We start from the raw sequence: 20,502 nt of genomic DNA, 5'->3' as shown, positions 1-20,502 counted from the left end.
CCCGAATAATGAAGCAATTTGAAATCGGGTTACATAAGAGCTCCTTGGCGAACGGAAATGTTACACTGTGCGATAGACAGTCTTGGTTTGGGATGGAGAGAGCATCCTGTGGGTTATACTACTAGGTGGTGAGGTAAGGTTGCATTAGCCTGCTGTTGTATGTTGGGAGGTTGCCAGGGTTTGGCCCATAGAATGTTTGTTGTTGAAATGGGAAGGTTAGTGTTTGGGAATTGTAACATCCTGTTTCGGATCGTCTGAGATTAGGGTTTGTGGGTTGCAACCCGTGCATGAGGAAGTCTCGGGGTTGCGACGAGTTGCTGGAAGCGTAGAGCATCTCGACACGTTTCCGAGAATATGAGATTCATTGGAAACAGAGTTATATAGAGGAAGCAATGGAAGTTTGAAGTTATGGCAGGATAAGTCCTTTAATTGAAAAAGGTGGCAGCGGAGTACGTTGGGTGTACGTGTGTGTACGCTTAGCGTACTAATGTGCGTGATTTTTAAGCGGAGCCACCTAGTACGCTGGGCGTACCAGAGGGTACGCTGGGCGTACTAGGCACAGAGTGGAAACCCTAACTTTGGATGTGTCCCTATATTAAGAATGAGATGGCCTCATTCATGGCCACCATCCTTAGTCAATAAACCCTCTAAAACCCTAATCCTTCGTTCATGGAACTTGTGAGTGCATTTGAGAGCCTTAAGTGATATTGGTGTGTTCTTGGAGTAAAGAAGGAGCTTTAGAGAAGAAGGAATGAGAAGTCCAGGCCTTGGATCTGAGCATATCTAAGTTGGAAGCTTCATATAGAGGTATAAAGCTTCAAGCTTTCTCACTCTTTTGTTTTGAGCGTCCTATTAGAGTATTTTAGGGTTCTTGTCCCAAAAGGTGGAGACTTTATGAGATATTGAGCTCCAGAGACTATGATCAACCCCTTTGAGTGTATTTAGTGGTGTTATGTCATAAAAATCCAATCTTGGACGTTGGAATCAAGCCATGCATGAGATATGAGCTTTTTGAGATAAGGGAGTGAGTGTTTTGGGTGTTGGTGACCTTTTCAGCCATGCAAAGGCTTAAAGTCACTGACTTTATGGAGTAAGTGCCATTAGGGAGTCCATATCTGGGATTTGAGGTAATGTCTTAACTGTTTAAGACCAAATGAGTAGAAAGAGTGAATCTGGGGAGTATGCTGAGCGTAATTCCTGTACGCCCCGCGTACTGCCCCAGTGTCCCCGATGGCCAATATATGGATTCGTGAGTACGCTGAGCGTACCAAGAGAGGTACGCCTCGCGTAACCTCACTGTGTACTTTTGGGCTAAGTCTCATTTTTGGGCCTTGAGTGTTGGGCATGGAGTTTGGGCTTGTTGCAATAGAGTTTTGGACCAGAGGATTATATATATATATATATATATATATATATATATATATATATATATATATATATATATATATATGTGTGTATGTGTGTGTGCTTTGGGCCCTTGAGTTGGGATAGCCATTTAGATTTGAGAGTTGGGCCTCGTGAGAGCCCATTTATTATTGGGCCTTGGTGGGCCCAATGCGTTTTAGGTCATTGATGGGCTGGTTAGTGGACTACATTTAGACCTAATGAGTGAGAGTTTGGACTTAGTTCCTAATTGGGATAATTGTGGGTTTGGCACAGAGTTAGTGGCCGGTGCGTTGCAACAACGTTTATAGGGGCTGTTCATCATCCGAGGTGAGTCTTCTCACTATAATTTACCATGAGTGGTATCTATGTGTGACCAGAGAGTCTTATGTGTTTATATTGAGTACTATGATATCCTGCATTATGTCTATGTGATTTATGTTGTGTATTATTCTGAGCCTACTGAGTTAGGACCGGAGGCTCCATCTGAGTTAGGACCGGAGGGTCCACCCGAGTTGTGGGACCGTAGGGTCCCATTGAGACACATTGACCGGAGGGTCTTATTGAGTTATAGCCTCTAGTGGCTAATTAGTTGTGTGTCGTATTTTGGGGAACTCACTAAGCTTCGTGCTTATCGTGTTATGTGATATGTGTTTTAGGTTTTTCTCAGGATCGCGGGGAGGTGCCGGCTTGATTGTACACACCAGAGAAAGAGTTATGTTTTGAGGATCCTGGAGTCATAATTAAATAATTATGGAGTTGCGATTTGTGAATTAAATAAATGAGATTTTTGTGAAATGTGTTATGAGAATTATGTGATTTAAATGAAAAAAAATTATTGGAAAATTTACGGTGTTACAGGTGGACAAGAGGGGTGAGTTTTGTGCGAGTGAATTGTTCGACACAAATGGCTGATGATCTGGGATTATGGTGTTGAAGGGTATATTTGTCACAAACAAAGGTGTTTGGAAAACCATTGTTTGATCCCTCACAATCTGGTTCAACGGTGGTGTTTGGAAAACTGCCGATTATTCTCCTACCATTTGGTATAGTGGTGGTGGTTGCGAGAAGACCGGTGTGTCGCCGACGTTGTCCACCGTTGGTGGTGTTGTACTGCTTGATATCACTGCCAGTGTGATGTTTGGATGGAGGCACTTTGTGCCATTACGGAGGCCGAGGAAGTTGGTCCTTCGACGGTCGGCCTCCTTAATTCATTTGTTGGAGCGGTGGATACCGTCGAGCCGCCCTTCTGTGTGCTTCACTGGTAAGTGGTGTTAGAACAAGGGCCATAACCGGTTCCAATGACATCATATGTCTGATGGGGCTTGTTGGTGTCCCACCAGTTCCACCGGTGTCGCCGGATGCCATATTCAAACGATGAGGAGTGTGCTTTTTGTTTGTTTTCGTCACACTACGGATGTCGCCAAATGATGCGACCTGATCACCGGACGATAACGTCGTACGCCTTTGATGATTCCGACGAGCCTACAAGGTCACAATGAGAGAAAACCGTCAGTCGTTCTCCGGGACGCGGCTCCTGGGAAAACGCTCCGACGGTCAAGTCAGTGGACAGACTTGGGAGTATTTGGGGTAAAACGGGAGAGAGCGACTTACTTTCCAAGGCACCGTGGGTGGCCTTTTATACTGAACAATTCTACTAGTTCGTATGGGAAAAGGACGTCAGACCCGACAAGATAGGGGATGCTGATTGGATAGTCGTGCTCCTTATTCTGTCAGAGCCAACGATTGGTTCAGGTGGAAATTCTATGAGCATTTGCCTTGTCTCCTGGAGCTGTTATACTTTTGTCGCAGAGCAGAAGGCGCCCCTGGCGGGGTCGGGCCTTCTCTGCGGGCGCCCTGCTCTTAGGGGCACTGGCGGGCGCTAAGTTTCGTCGGGCTCGTTCCGCTAGGTGCGGCGTGCCTTGGAGAATTCTCTGGCGCGTCTAAGCGCGACTCTTCGTTCGTGCCAACGACATGTCATGAAAGCCCAATAAAGTCCTAGGCCCAAACCCAAGGATCATTCAAGATCCATTATGAGTGCATCAGTTGAAGTGGGCCAACAGTAAGGAAGTCCAAGCCCCAACCCCAACAAGCAAGCGCATTGATTTGGGCCCAAAACACACTTCGAGTTGAACTGGTTCGTACGCTCGGCGTACTCAATGGTACGCGCATCGTACTTGGCCGGAGCATAAGGGTTGTGACTAAGGATGCAGTACGTGCGATGTACAGGAAGATACGCACGATGTACGCGGCCCCATGCAATTTATGCAAAAGCGTCTTAAAGCCTTAAGACCAAGCGACTAAAACTCAGATCTGAAACCATTAAGACCTTTAAGGCCATAAAGTTGCAAACTTTATGCCTTTGGGTGGCCACAAGGAGTCCAACTCTAAAACCTAGCTTATTTCACCCCTTCCTACACTCTAACTCTTGAATGGGGGCTAAACAAGGTCCAAGCTTGCACCTTTATGATTTAAGATCCCTAGAAACTTCTAAAAATACAACTTGAAGGCTTAGGAGTAGCTCATACTCACCAAGATCTAAACTTTAGGGACAAGAAGGAAGAAACTAGCCCCAAACTAGAACTTAATGGAGCACAAACCAAGTTTGGAGCTTTATACCTCCTAGAGATGCAAAATGAAGAGGAGATGTTGGATCCAAAGTCTTGAGGGCAAAACTTCCTTCTTGAATAACCTTCTTCACAACCAAAAGCATAGAAAATCACTCTAAAAGCTCCAAAATGTTCAAAATGTACTAGGGTTTGCTAAGAGGGTCGAGAAGGGAAATGGAGGCTGAGGTAGGGGAGGATCTTGGGCGATAATGAGGTTTAAATAGTACACAAACGCTAATTCTTATGGTTTTGGCATGAGCCACATACGCCCTGCGTACTGGAGTACGCGCAGTGTACTCGCACGGGGCCTATTACGCTAAGCGTACCAAGACGTACGCCCTGCATACACGATCAACACCAAAAATTCAAGATTTTGACTTCAGGGACCCATTTTGCAACAAAATCAAAACCCAAGAGTTCAAAAGCAAACCTAACTGTAGATATTACAAGTTTTCCCATTATTTTGGATGGACTCGGTCACGACGTGAGGGCATAGTCATCACGACGGGACAATGATTTTGTTCGCGACTGAAGACTCTAAAGATTATTCACATGTTAAAACTATAAAAATTCTTTGTTTTTTTAATTACTGAAAATAATGAACAACCTTTTGAATAGTCTACTAAAAAATTGTAATTTGGTTTATATTTTTTTGTTAAATCTTGATTATTGAATGTCAAATATTTTTCATCTAACTTTATATTAAAAATAAATAATTTATTTATTTTGAAATAAAATAATATTTTTTTTATAATTTTTAATTGTATAAAAGTTAATCATAATATATGTTTATTTAATAAAAAAATTTGTTTAGATTAGTATAAAAGATGGAATTGGATTATCGTGGTTAAACTTAAGAGTTAAGAGCCTTTTGGGCTGGGCTGGGCTGGGCTGGGGATGAGAACTTGTATGAAGTTTGGATCGGTCTCTAGCTAGAGCCTAGAAGATAGGGAAACGACATCGTGTCATGAACTTGTACAACAGAGAAGGTATAACCAGGTCGTAGAAAGAACTGGAGAAAGCGTGGAAGCATCCAGAACAGACCCGAACCTCACTCAAAACCTCAGGTATCGTAGAAGCACCTAGAACCACCACCTTCATATAAAATCCCTCATACGCATCCCTCTTCCACATAACTGATTCTGCGCAATATCTCTCTACTTATAACAATCACTCTCCAATTCTTCAACTAATTTTCACCGTTTTCGTTTTCTCATAAGACTGCAATGGCGGAGATACAGATGGCCGATGCAGAGACGTTCGCTTTTCAGGCCGAAATCAACCAGTTGCTGAGTTTGATCATCAACACTTTCTACAGCAACAAGGAGATCTTCCTCCGAGAACTCATTAGCAATTCTTCTGATGCGTTGGATAAAATCCGATTCGAGAGCTTGACTGATAAGAGCAAACTGGATGCGCAACCTGAGCTTTTCATCCGGCTCGTTCCTGATAAGGTTAACAAGACCTTGTCGATCATTGATAGCGGTGTCGGAATGACAAAAGCAGGTAAATTATCGTATTCGCTTTTACGTCTTCAATTGATGAATTCTGTTGTCACCTTATATTGTATATCGTGCATTCCGTAAGTTGTAGTGTTAATTCGTAGATTTAGGTCCTCTATTACGTCGATTCGTAATTTTATCGTTAAAGTTTATAACTCCGCTCTGTTTCTGCTCATGATGTGTCAATTTCCTGTGGATAGTCTAAAATGATACCACGATTTGCATGTAGCTTATACCTAACATATAATTAAGGATCAGTTATGATTTAACTAACTAGTTACAGAGGTTATGCGGAAGAAACTTAGGTTTTGCACTTGGTGATAAGTTTATAGTGTATATTATATCTTCTTAAACTCCCTTCGTGTAAATAATGTACTGTGTCATCTGCTGTTATTATCTGACGAACTGGTCAGAGATAAGGCCAACTATAGGTCGTTTGGTTAAACATTAGTCACTAGTTAAGCAGAACTAACATGATTTACATCATTCGATGATACTATGCTTCTTATAATAATAAAATCACCGGCGTTTTGCTCAAAATTCAAAAAAACAGAGTCTAAGTGTTGCTTTGATCTATGCAGATTTGGTGAACAATTTGGGAACAATTGCTAGATCTGGAACGAAGGAATTCATGGAAGCACTTCAGGCTGGTGCTGATGTAAGCATGATTGGACAGTTCGGTGTAGGTTTCTATTCCGCGTATCTAGTTGCTGAAAAAGTCATTGTCACCACCAAACACAACGATGACGAGCAATACATCTGGGAGTCCCAAGCCGGTGGTTCATTCACCGTCACCAGGGATGCTGACGGTGAGCCACTCGGTAGAGGAACCAAGATCACTCTCTTCCTCAAAGAAGACCAGGTAATTGCACAATTCAGTTGACATTTTTCTTAGTTATCAGTTAGTGAGATTTATAGTAGAATTAGTTTCTAAACCGTGGTTTGATGTTCTACTTTGTGTAGTTGGAGTACCTAGAGGAAAGGAGAATTAAGGATCTGGTGAAGAAGCATTCCGAGTTTATCAGCTATCCGATCTATCTATGGACTGAAAAAACAACAGAGAAAGAGATCAGTGATGACGAAGATGAGGAATCTTCTAAAAAAGAAGAGGAAGGTGACATTGAAGAGGTTGACGAAGACAAAGAGAAGGAAAAGGGCAAGAAGAAGAAGATCAAAGAGGTTTCTCATGAATGGGAGCTCATCAACAAGCAGAAACCAATCTGGCTACGCAAACCGGAAGAAATCACCAAAGAAGAGTACGCTTCCTTCTACAAAAGCATTACTAACGACTGGGAAGATCATCTTGCAGTAAAACACTTCTCAGTTGAAGGACAGCTCGAATTCAAGGCGATTTTATATGTTCCCAAAAGAGCCCCGTTTGATCTGTTCGACACACGTAAGAAGATGAACAACATCAAGCTATACGTGAGGAGAGTTTTCATCATGGATAACTGTGAGGAGTTGATTCCTGAGTGGCTTGGGTTTGTGAAGGGTGTTGTTGATTCTGATGACCTACCACTCAACATCTCCCGTGAAATGCTTCAGCAGAACAAGATTCTCAAAGTTATCAGGAAGAATTTGGTGAAGAAATGCATTGAGATGTTCAACGAGATTGCTGAAAACAAAGAGGACTACAACAAATTCTATGAAGCATTCTCCAAGAATCTGAAGTTGGGTATTCATGAAGACAGCCAAAACAGGCCGAAACTTGCAGATTTGCTTCGATACCATTCAACAAAAAGTGGAGATGAGTTGACCAGCTTGAAAGACTATGTGACACGTATGAAAGAAGGGCAGAAGGATATTTACTACATAACTGGTGAAAGCAAGAAGGCTGTTGAAAATTCACCCTTTTTGGAGAGACTGAAGAAGAAAGGGTATGAAGTGTTGTTCATGGTGGATGCTATTGATGAGTATGCGGTTGGACAGCTGAAGGAGTATGATGGGAAGAAGCTTGTGTCTGCTACAAAGGAAGGATTGAAGCTTGAGGATGAAACAGAAGAAGAGAAGCAGAAGAAGGAAGAAAAGAAGAAGTCGTTTGAGAATCTATGCAAGACGATTAAGGATATTTTGGGAGACAAAGTGGAGAAGGTTGTGGTGTCTGATAGGATTGTGCACTCGCCTTGCTGTTTAGTGACTGGGGAGTACGGATGGACTGCTAATATGGAGAGGATTATGAAGGCACAGGCACTGAGGGATAGTAGCATGGGGTCTTACATGTCTAGCAAGAAGACTATGGAGATAAACCCTGATAATCCAATTATGGAGGAGTTGAGGAAGAGGGCTGAGGCGGATAAGAATGATAAGTCGGTTAAGGATTTGGTTTTGCTTTTGTTTGAGACTGCTCTGTTAACTTCTGGGTTTAGCTTGGAGGATCCTAATATGTTTGGAGGGAGGATCCACAGGATGTTGAAATTGGGGCTCAGCATTGACGAGGAAGAAGGTGGGGAGGATGCTGAGATGCCTGTTTTGGAGGAAGAAGCTGCTGAGGAAAGTAAGATGGAGGAAGTCGATTAGACTGTTGTTGGTTTGTGCTGCGTCTGAATTGGTCCAGTCTGAGTTGTTTAAATGGTTGTCTGCAGTGGGTCGGTTTTTTTCTTTTTCTTTTACTTTTTTGACTTCAACTTGTACCTGTGATGGAGTGTCTTTTGAGTCTCTTTGCTTGTACTTGTTATGAAGAGTCTTTTGAGTACTAAGTGCATATTCTGGTTCATATAAGATCTTGAACGTTGTCAATTTTTGTTGGGTGACCTGTTCTTCTTTCTTCTCTCATTATTCATTTTTTAAAATCGCATATCGTATACATATATCATGATACTTGCCAAACAAAAAACGGGTCGAATTATTTTACGTTGTGGTGCGCCATTTAGCTTTGATTTTGTTGATAAGAGCTGGAATGAGGTGACTTTTCCTTAACACAAAAGGTTCCACGTGTTTAGTCCATTTATTAAAAAAAACTGATTTTTTGCAGTATGAAATGCCAGCTCGACTGTGTTTGCTTACCAACCTCCCCTATTATGCAGGAAGAGGGCAATGTTTAAGCCGAAGAAAACTTCGATTGGGATCTTATCATTTTTATCGTTCACAAAACCTATGGAAGGCAACTTTGTGCAATCACTGGTTCTGCATTTATCACTTGATAAAACATTGATGATCCAGGATGGGACCTTATGGATCAATTGTATCTTTCACAAAACCTAGTTTTTTCTTAGCTAACCACAAACCACACCATTTTTATCAAAAGTGTGGTTTCCCCATACAAAAACCGATTAACGTCGGCTTTCATCACTAAAACAGTTTCAAAATCCTCCCCGGTTATTTGTGTTGTGTCTATTCTTTCTTTTATATCTTTCATATCATCCTTTTTTTTTTTTTTTTCATGTCATCCGAATCTACCGTTTTGCCTTTGTTTTTGCGTTTTGTTTTACATTGGTCAGGAAGGTGGTGTAACTTGAACGAGTTCATCATCGTTGAGGTCGAACCCAACACGAGCATTTGATGTGGTGTGGTTGGATTCAGATGTTCTTGAGCACTTTGAACCACTATCTCGATATACTTGCCGAATGTTTTTCTCATTTTTTATTTTTTGTTATGTTTCACCATATTCCCAAAACTCAATAAACTTTAACGTCTTATTTTCTTGATGGTACATTTTTTAAAGTTTTCTTCAAAATCATTTCATCACTTTCTCCACTTTTCTATTGACGTTACATGTTATACAAATTATTAAACAACATGACTTCCTTGTTTTTCTTTCTCCATTTAGAGTACATTTGGTGTTTTGAATGTCGCCAGATGCTGGTTAAATACACTCAAAATAAATCACTATTTTGGAATTCAAAAAGATATTTCTAAAGATATATCATAAAATAATAAACCTTTCAATCATAGTGAGGAAAATATTCATAAATTTTCAGAACGATATTCACTATGCCTACAAATGAAAGCATAAGTCTCTATTTATAGAATCATAGAGAGGATCTGATACAAGTATTTTACGTCACTGCTGACCAAATCATTCACCAACTACATTATTGTGTAGTGGTTTATCTTTGAGGGTCCTCTCTTATTTGATGCTTGTCGAGGAATCTTCTTTAATAATAGCTTTGCCATTATTATTTTCGGTAGTGGAGGTCACCTTGATGGTTGAACATTTTTTACTGTTGTATCTGTTAGTGTTTTTGTGGAGCGTCTTGTAGATATCTGCCATGTGTTCGCGGATTAAGTCTGACTTTAACAGGGAGTTTTGGAAGGCTAAGAACAGTTGTTCATCGGCCGGAGAAATCTCTTTGTTGGAGATTAAGGTCTCTCATGTGCATCATATCCATTGACAAAGATCTTGTCATCTGCTGAAAAACTAAAAACTTTGTTGATAAAGATTTCAATTTTGGAAGCGGCATTCTTTTGTGGAACCTTTTTGTTATTCGTCTCCAAAAATGATCATGTTTTAGGTCTTTTCTTATCTTTGCATCTTCTGAAATATCGATTCATGATTGTGTCAATACTTTTCTTCGGGTTCACATCATTTGGTTGCCGTTTCTCTTTTCTTTTACTTGGTGCTTTGGTGGGTTGGGTTTTCTAAAGATTTCGGGTTTATAAGCGGAAATGGATGTTTGAGTTTCTTGAACGAATTCTGGTCGAGACAAAAAATCAAACGGATTAAAATCAATATCGGGTACGGTTTGTGTTTGTCGTGTTTGTTGGAATTGTTGTGGGAATTGGTGCGGATAATACAATAACATACCCCCATAGTGATAAAGCGAAGACGAATAAATCGGTTGATCATATAAAGGTCTTGGGGTGTTTCTAATGGGTGTTTTTTTGTTGTCGAAAGAAGACATGTTAAAGAGTTTTTGAAAAAAAGATATTGAATTTTAAAAAATGACCATTTATTGTTGGGAAAAGAAAAAGCAAGAGAGGGTAAGACCAAAACTAGTTGTATGTAGTCAATCTGCATAGGAGGTGTCCCCACTGCCAATGTGGCAAACCCACGGCCAAACAGCAACCACATCATTTGGTCTTATAAACAGATCATTACCTAAGTTGTCACTGACAACGTAACAAACAGTCACGTGAAGTCAAAATCAACATACCACCATAAACTAGTTTATCAAAAAACTGATCTCAAATAGCTTACTAAAAACCTAACTTAGAAGCTATTTTATTAGCTACTTTAGGAGTCAACCAAACAGTAATGTGCAACAAACACATAACATGAAGATGAGCTGCACAACAATAATGTTGGGAGTCAAAATGATCATTTATTGAAATGCTCACTAACGAAAATCATTGTTAACCTATTAATGAACATGTGTAATCATACATTGAATATTTTAGAATAATAATCTAGTCAAAATAAAACTTAAGTAATAAAACTTAAGTAGTAAATGACTAATGGTCATCAGCATAGAGGCTTTTAAAGATTGTCGCACATTTCGAAGACATGATGGGAGTACTAAAAACATGAAAGCAGCATCCAAATCCAAATGTATCATGAAAGCAAAATGGCATTCATATCTAGACAAAAAGGTAGTAACAATATTCCAATAATATCACAAAGAAAAAACCATAAAACAGAAAACCTCAAATTTAAATAAGAGTCTCGAACTAATAAATAGTTTAGGAGAAGCTTGAGCTTGGTGGTGCACCAGCACCGCCACCATAACCACCACCTCCACGACCAAAGCTAGGTCTCCCACCATCACCCTGCAAATTCAGTTCATAACAGATCAATCACAACCTTCCAATATAAATGACTGCTTACCTTTTTGTTAAAAATGTAGATCCACAATCCAAACTTTCCATGGGTCAAACAATCAATATAGCTCAGCTTGAAATGAATACTTAAAGAATGTTTGAAACAAACAACATTAAATATGAACTTAGATCATGTACTTCTTATACGAAACACCATAGACCATGGCAATAAGAACAACTTGAAAGAGTTGATCTAAATTCAATTTCAGCTTAAAACTAAAAGCATTTCTGTTTTCAATCATAACACGCCCGTCGTCAAGAAATGCAAGCAATAAAAACAGTGAAAACATTACCCTGTTAAAAGCAGGCTGGTAATCCGCCGGAGCTCCACCCTTCTCACCACCAAATTCCCCAGGAGGTCCTCTAGGACCACCACGGTATCCATCCCTATCACCGAATCTCGGTCTGTCCCCTTCAAATCTCGGTGGCCCACTACAAAATTACACCACAAAAATCAAAAATCCATCCAAACAAACCGCAAATGAAGATACAAATGTTAACTTACCGTGGGCGATCGCCGGGAGGTCCGCCCATGGGACGACCGAGGGGCTTGGCTGACTTCTTGAGAGTAGCAGGAACAATATCAGATGGAAGGTTCAGGTAAGTCCTCAAGAACTCGATCCCATCATTAGTGAGATACCAATAGTAATGCATCCAGGCAAATGTCTCACGCACGTATTCCTTCGATTTGAAGCTTTGCATAAGCTTAATCACCTGCAAATTTGGCACATCGATATCTGGATGCTTAGCCAAATTGTAATCCTTCTTTGCATAGCATACTCCCTCTGCATAGACAATGAACCCCATAACAATTAGTATCATCAATGCCGTTAGACATATACGAAGCTTTATTATGCATACAAACGGAGTAAGTGAGACCTTGGAAGAGGTATTTGGATATCGCTCTACGATTCTTCTCAGGGATAATCTAAAAATGTCAAAACCCAACGGATATCAGAATCTCTGAATCCGCATAATATTTTTGTGAACATTACAGCTTTACAAGATTAAAAACACAGAGCGGAGATTTACCATGGCTGCTGCTTCACTTCGAGATTGGTAGACGGGAGGGAGGGTTCTTGTGTTTGCGGATAAAACCCTAGAATAGATAGTAAGCGTTTTTGTGGATAGACTTGTTGCCAAGCTTAAAGCCCGTTTGCATGGCCCGTAGAGTATGCGGGCCGGACTTTAATGGAACCCGACTTTTTGCATATTTTAAAGTATCATCTTATCTTATATTTAATAAATCTTAGAACAAATTATGTAAATAAATTACATAATTGAATTTTGTGATGATAACTATCATAATCGTTACGTTTTTGGTTGTTATGATTTCGATAGTTTATGTGACTGTGGTTTTATTTTGTTTCGTGATTTAACTAAATTTGTTGGATTTTTTTATTTTTTTATTTTTTATTCATAACTAGTTTATAACATGTGGAAACTATGGTAACAAAATTAATTAAACTTTTATAGTAAAAACTCAAAATTATGAATAAATTATTTTAAACAAATTATTAATTAATAAATATTTTTTTAGTTATATAAAATTATAATCGTTGATTCAAATAAATACGTGAAATTATATCATCTTATCATCCGTATTAATTTATTTTATTTTTCATTCTAATGTTATTAATTTAATGTAATTAGAGTAAGAAATTTGAAATTTGAAATTTGAAATGAATAATCAATAGGTTGACAAATGACATTATATTAATTATGAAGCCTAATATGGTGACATATGACAAAACAACTACTCTGTTATTAGTATATGGAGATTTAAATTAACATTTTAAATATTACAAAATAACTCATCCACCTTTTTATTTTCCTTTCTTACTCCCACCACCACTCTCCTCCCACAAAGCCTATTTATTTCCCTTCTCACTCTTTCGTTACGGGTTAAGAATTACCATCACCCATCGTTGCTAGTCATGGTCCATGGCCACAACTATCATATAAGGCAAGATACTCATCAAACCAGGGAGTGACTACTATATAGACAATTAATTTCGAGACTGAGAGATTGAGCACATAATCATATTCCGTTTGTGTGCAAATGTAGCTAAGTGTCTTACTCTATTGGTCATAGTTTCTTACTGTTGCAGCCGGTGCTTGTTTGTACGCGAGTGAACCAACCCAACAAACAAGGAAATGATGTCTCTCATGGAATTTGAGAATGATTCGATATGTATTACGGAAAACGTTCTTTCTCCCCCCGAAGGAATTGTTTGAAGGATAATTAGTGCAAGTTGTTGGGGAGAAAAAGTACATATGGTTAAATCCAATCTATTCTTGAAATAAATAATTCGCACACACTCCTTTTCCAAAGAAGATCAAGACCCCACGCACTAAACTTAGATTTATTATATTCGTTTCTTCGATTTGTATGAAGGGAAGATGTAGCACTAAATGTAAGAAAAAACCTAACTGGAAAAGCAACACTTATTAGTTCACTGTAACGTCCCAAAAATTATAAGGTAAAAACTTAATTTTTAATTCAACCAGAAACACCAATTATCCTTTTACAGTCATTCAAAATTATATCATAATAAAACAGTTATTAGGGTACAATCCTAAAATCATAAAGTTGCGAAAACATGGGTGGATGCGTTGCGATCAAACCGAGCCCTTCCCTTTCGAACCGAAAGAACCTGAAACCAAAACCATAAAACCGTAAGCACAAAACCTAGCGAGTTCCCCAAAATACCTCACACCATACATATCATTGGGACTAGCCCACCATAATGGGTCTAGCCTTGCCAAACCAATGGGCCCAGCCCGACATACAAATGCAAGAGTCATAGAGACAGTTAGCATCCTACATAACATACAATGGGCCTAGCCCTTCCTGATCCATGGGCCCAACGCATCATACAAATGGGGCTAGCCCAACATACCATGCAAAAGTTATTGGGTTTTGGTATAATACAACATCCTATGGTGCACATACAACCCTAAATACCTTGGATCTATATTTTCACTAATTATACATGCAAATGGTTTCCAAGGCATTAAACATATAACTAGCATGCATTTGACATAAACCATATAATATACTAGTTATGGAAACATACATTTTATGTGGCTTGAAGTCTTGATGTATTTGGCCTTAAGAGCTTAGCACCAATAGTATGAAATGCCTCAAATGGAATCACAACACACCTAGGACAAAGGTGGCTCTTGAGAGAGAATTCCATGCACCAAAACACCTCCATATTTCTCTAAGAAAAGAAGTGGTGATTTTGGCTATGGAGTAACCTATTTATATGTAGGATTCCAAGGGTCATGGGTATAACTCATAATCCATACCCATGGGTTTTATGATCCATGGTTCATGTGGCCCAACTCTTTATGTATCCATACATAAACTTGGTCCAACATGGATCATAAGCCCAACACATATAAATATAACTAATTATCATAATTAGTCCCCATAGATTTAATTAGTCTCTTTTGATCACTAAATTAATTCCAAATTAATTCTTGATCGATACTAATTAAAACATATGATTTCATATTAATATATTATAACTTATAATATATTAATAAACCATAAATAACCTTCTCTCAAAAGTCCATCCTAACAAATTGTCCTGATGATATGCAACCCAAATGGACCATCCTACTCTCGGGTCAAGTACATACCAATAATAGTTATGGGCTTAGACATCTAATCCAACAGTCTCCCACTTGGATAAGTCTAAAACTATTATTGCAAGTACGACTTCATAACCCGACTAGCAATCGTAGCTCTTAAAGCCGCTGTCGAACTCTGAACAAATCAATGATGCGTCCATTAGATAAGGGATCATATATTCCTCCATTCTAGATATCATATGGACTGAGACATGGATTATAATCATTCTCTCTGTCCATTTGTTGTTTCCCGATTTCCGATTTATGACGACCGACTAATTGAACAAATCAAATCAGTCCAGGCTTGGCCAAGCACTTAGGTTGTCATCACTAAATCATCGAGGGGCCCACAGATATCGCTTTTATCCCGAAGGTAAAAGGAATGGATAAACTTCGACTCATATGGCTTGTTCTACTACTTGTTGAATCATACACAAAGGCACGTTTTATAACATAGAGTTACCAAATGCGTTTTCGTGCAATCAATGTATAACCAACTCATAGTAACAACTCATATCTCTAGGTTTGAAGAATATAAGATATTATCGTCTCATGATCACTCGTGATAAAATCCATGAAGTGATTCAAATGAGCGCGGGTTGAATCCAATACTCAGAACTTATGAGCACTCATGAGTGTTGTAGCACCACTTTGTCCACCAACTTGGACCTATACAAACCAACCCATGACAGTCTTGATTCATATCTACTTCCAACATATGACCGACTGTGGATGGTTTGAATAACTTAATCATTCAGGAAGAGCGACTTAGTTATTATGGAAGTCAAAACATGCAAAGTGAAACACAAGAATAAATGAATCAAATATGGTATCAAACCCTATGAATATAAATAAACACTTTTATTTATCACCATACTGATTACTCATTATTCATTGTTTCGGTTTTATCAACTTTATACTTGAATTAAAAACACTAGTTGTCCCATGCTCCAAGCATGTACACTATGTTTTTCTTAAACAATAGCTTTGCCATACACCAAGTATGCACTCTATGTTTGTCTATGATCCTTACTTTGTGAAATAAACCAATTGAACATAAATTCAATGCTTCTAATTTCACACTCCCAAATCCTTATCGAAAAATGTGAGAATTTCAAATTCCTATCATTTATCGAAATTTGTTTAGATTTTAAACTTATATGCACTGACCCTCCTGTAATGAATATGTACAAAGTCACAAAGACGTGTCAATAGTCATTATAAGGTATTCCAATGGAGATCAACTCCATAGAAACTAAGTCTCATATTCAAAGTACATTGCTTTGGACATGCTTCTTGCATTAAGTTTTCTAATCTTACACAGATAACTTCCACCTATGGAGACAACTCCATATTCTCATTTTGACTATCACTTCTGAATAAGAGATGCCTCTTTTCAGAATATGTCAATATGGTCCTTCCAAAATTAGCACTATACTTCCAACTGTCCCTGAGCAACCAATCTTTGGTAAACCTCAGATTGTCCTCGACAATTGCTTAATCATTTTAGTCATATCCAATTCTAGACCTTTTCCCTTCTTAATGCCTCTGGGCATTTGGAAAAATTTAGAAATGACAAATAGTATAGCACATGCAATCGATCCTATACCCAAAGCAAATGGTACACGATTCATGATGTCTCACATAAAGACATGATTCTAGACCAGTCTTTTGCTACAATATTTTTATTTGCCATGTTTTCAAAATTTGACTATGAAGAGGGATGCCGTAATCATAATCGAATTTTGAGAACGCAATATATAGAATTTCCTTAAGTTGAACCAATCCAACATGAAATTCATATATATTCTTGACTAAGGATGATTAAGGTCTCAATCTAAGCCTTTAGAACTGAAATGAAGTATATCCTCTCCCTTAATTATAGCAAAACAACTTTTTCAATCCCTGCAGCCTCACGAATTGAAACTTTTGTTTTCTATAATTAACATTGCTAACTTGCAACACTAACAATAATTATCATGCTCACACTAACATGATGATTATTAGCATAACACTTATGCTCCCACTAGCTTTGACATGTACTCAGAAATTAGCTGGACTTCTAGAAATCAATACTTTATTGACTTTCTTACCAAAGTTCAGATTTCTGATACGAGATGCTTTGATAAAACTTTATCAAAATCATACACCTTTCCTTAGATAGCAAGCATGTGTGTCTAAACAATTTCAGAACTATGAAAAGGGATGCCGTAATCATAGTCTCAATTGTTTAGACCTTTTGCCATCTTCTTCAAATCTACTTGGTGGAAGTGTTTCCTCACCATCATTTTCATGAATCGGAGAGAAACCTTATGACCCTTAGATTTTATGGTGTATGTTTTCTTATCCATGTGAATCGTCAAAACCATAGTCACAAGACAAGGATAATGACAAATCCAAACTCATATGGACTGAACTTATGCAATCTTAACTTCTTGCCACCTGGTAGTACAGGGCCTGCCATTGCTTCCAAGTTGTTATGCAACCAATTGAGAACTTTCAGAACTCCTATGCAAAGCCAACTTTAACTGGAATGGGCACAGAATATGTCAACACGATAGGTTATAAACCTCAAGTCGTGTGCTAGTGAAGAACCTCGGGTTTTATTCTTGATTAGTTCTTGAAATTCTTTTTAGGATCTTTAAGACTCCCACTATCCTCTTGACATATAAGACTATCTTGCCAAATATTCAAGAGATAGTGAGGATTCTTTATCAAGACAAACACTTCACACAATTGGCCTTAGTTGGTCTTTGTTTTATCCAAAACATCACAACTTACCAATTTCAAATGTACAAGAGTATGACACTTTTACTCTTACATTTGACAAGTGTTTTAAACCTTTCTTTAAGATATGTCACTCAAGTTACAATCTTGGAGTATGACTCTAAGAATTGTTTTGGAATGAAGTATGACTCATCTTCCTGATCTAACCATTTCAACACTTCATGACTCATCTTCTTAGTCATAAGAATGCACTAAGATGACCTTTAGAGGACTAATTGTGATATGATTTCTAAATCATTAAGATGATCACAAACATGATACTAAAGTACTCTCCCATCTTTTCAGATTTGAGAAACTTTTATCTTTCTGCCTAATTTGATTCTTCCCATTCGTTCTGCCATACATTGAGACTTTTCCAATGTTTCAGAATTATACTTAAACTTGTAAGTATAACCATATTTACTAAACTTTAGTAAATCAAATAGTCTTAACGAGCTTTGCGGTGGACATGACCAGTGCACAAGAATGTGTACTCGATCCCTTTAGTCCTTCACTTGACTCACACATCCATGTGAACAAGTAATTAGTCTTGATTTTCCAATGCTTGAAAGTTCTCATTCATCATACTATTCAACTTGCATGATTCCAAGTTTCGGTCCAATTGAAACTTGGGTGATGAGGAACTTTCCTGATTTGGTAAATTTAGACACTACCACAAATGAAAGAATCAAATCCATTTTCCAATATTGCTGTCAGTGGAATCATATAAGCAATAATTTTCCACAAATGCCATTGTAAGGATACTTCAAATAAATAAAATTAAACAATTTTCTTTTATTTTAAAACTTTGCGGAAAAACTTATCCTTACAATCCACATGGAAAATTGTTGTTATCTATTCCTTAGCAATATATCATAACTTCTTAAGCAACTGCTCAAAATTCTGATGCGATCGAAATCCACCTTCGCGATCAGAATCAGCATATACTTCCTTTAAGATTTCTCTCTATTCTTTGATTCTTAAAACATCAACATGTGACCCAGTCACATCATGTAATGAGGATCTCAGAATAGAACTTAACAGAGTTAGATAATGGGCTCTACCTGATGTAGAGTCAAACTTATTGACTTTAACATCCTTAGGTAAATTTGGCAGCTTTGCAATCAACGCCCCTTCCTTTGGAAAAATAAACATATGGACCCTTTGGTAATGAGACTATCTCAGACTTAGCCTTTCTCTTTACCATTTGGTCAACCGGGTTGACTATGGCCAATCCCTTTCCATCGGGAAGAGAATGCTTTTTCTTTATTTCCAGTGTCACCATTGTCACTGTCCATAAAGTTTTTGGGAAGTTGATCTTCTAATCAAATTTGATTTACTATCGTTCCAAATCATTTCTGATTCAGCAGCACCAAGCAAATAGATATGATCATTAAGGTTCATGTCATAGTCTGTTTCATAGTAGTCCCAAAGGAACTCACTATGTGACTTAGAAAGTGATTGAACATCCAACTTTCTCAAGACTTTGACACCCAACTCTCCCGGCTTGTCAATATGTGACTTCATCTCTAAGATGTGATCACACATAGACCTTGCTTGCCATTAGGGCTTGAGTGACCTTGAACTTGTGGGTTAGGGAGAATAATTGGAGGAGGTGGAGGAAGTGAAGTTCCAAGAGATTTAGGAGGATCATAGATGTCTGAAACAGACATCTTTTTGGGAGATATTCAAGATAGTTCATCTGAAGTTCTTAATATAATACCCAATATGAAATATTAAGGCTAGGACCCAACAAACTATTTTATAACTTGGAAGAGGGATGCCGTAATCCAAGCTATAAAATATTTGAAGGTAGGTGAATGACGATTCACCAATTTCCACCAAGATAAACGAAATGTATTATTAGGTTTTAATTGGTTTTGAAACTCCTAGATTCTTTTGAGATTCATTGAACTTTTCAAAGGCATGTTTCAATCTCGAGTGTGCCCTTCAGGTTTTGTGACTGGGATGCCGAGGATCACAAAACAAGGTGTGAATAACCATGCAAATATACTTGGTACCCTTAATATTTACCCCTCAATCGATGTGCCGGTTAACCACACACGCTCCACCGATACTATAATAAACATTAAGTTACCCTTTGCCTACCTTGTTAAATCAAGCTTGTGTGCCGGTTAACCACACACGCTCCACCGATACTATGATAAACATTAAGTTACCCTTTGCCTACCTTGTTAAATCAAGCTAGTGTGCCGGTTAACCACACACGCTCCACTAACTGACTTAAGCAAAGTGCAAAGTGTAATTTCATGGGTTAGCACCAAATTCACATTTTCCTAAGTAACTAAGATTGGGTATTAATAACAGTTTAGTTACTTAGTATTTATCATTAATACTTTTAATGAAGGGAGAATTATAGTCCTTGTCCTACCCGTTCGGCTAACGACCCTCCACCGGTCAAGGAAGCGGTGGGTGAGAGTGGACACCCATTAAACTGCCATTTTATAGGCAGTAACCTTATACCCCCCTTATAGACTGGCTTCGTGAATGAGGCCTACTAATGGTAAGACGACTTTACTCTTGTACATATATATAAATATTATTAACTTATAATATTATAAAGTATAAGGGTTGAATTTTAACTTTTAAAATTCTAAGGGCTTAACTTGGAATTAAAATATTCATAAGTGAAAACTTTACAAATTCCTAAATTTGAGGGCAAGTTTTTGAAACTATTCAAAACTCTTGGATTTTTCATAACTTATGAGTTTAATTAAGGTTTAATGAAAAAAAAATTCAAGTTCCATAACTTGAGGACAAGTTATGGAAGACATTAAATCATTTAATGATGACATTAAAAATAGTGACTCTTCTATTTTCAT

At 38.1% G+C, this 20,502-nt stretch overlaps 2 protein-coding genes across 2 annotated transcripts; one reads left to right on the top strand and one right to left on the bottom strand.

The window, feature by feature from the left end:
* Positions 1 to 5,113: 5,113 nt before the first annotated feature.
* Positions 5,114 to 8,230, top strand: LOC145161622 (heat shock protein 83-like). The gene is made up of 3 exons (XM_079081178.1): positions 5,114 to 5,498; positions 6,076 to 6,356; positions 6,458 to 8,230. Exons 1-3 carry the CDS (start codon positions 5,219 to 5,221, stop codon positions 8,009 to 8,011), a joined length of 2,115 nt encoding a protein of 704 aa, XP_078937304.1. The 5' UTR covers positions 5,114 to 5,218; the 3' UTR covers positions 8,012 to 8,230.
* Positions 8,231 to 10,983: 2,753 nt separating this feature from the next.
* LOC145161621 (small ribosomal subunit protein eS10z-like) lies at positions 10,984 to 12,410 on the bottom strand. The gene is made up of 5 exons (XM_079081177.1): positions 12,284 to 12,410; positions 12,131 to 12,179; positions 11,757 to 12,036; positions 11,545 to 11,683; positions 10,984 to 11,200 (listed from the first exon to the last, which is right to left on the bottom strand). Exons 1-5 carry the CDS (start codon positions 12,284 to 12,286, stop codon positions 11,114 to 11,116), a joined length of 558 nt encoding a protein of 185 aa, XP_078937303.1. The 5' UTR covers positions 12,287 to 12,410; the 3' UTR covers positions 10,984 to 11,113.
* Between the last annotated feature and the right edge of the window lie 8,092 nt (positions 12,411 to 20,502).

The sequence above is a fragment of the Lactuca virosa genome, chromosome 2 (genome assembly GCF_052849685.1).
Source record: "Lactuca virosa cultivar CGN04683 chromosome 2, Lactuca_virosa_CGN04683_v6, whole genome shotgun sequence".
Taxonomy (NCBI): domain Eukaryota; kingdom Viridiplantae; phylum Streptophyta; class Magnoliopsida; order Asterales; family Asteraceae; genus Lactuca; species Lactuca virosa.
The sequence above is the reverse complement of the archived record's forward strand: the minus strand, read 5'-3'. Positions and strand labels throughout refer to the sequence as shown.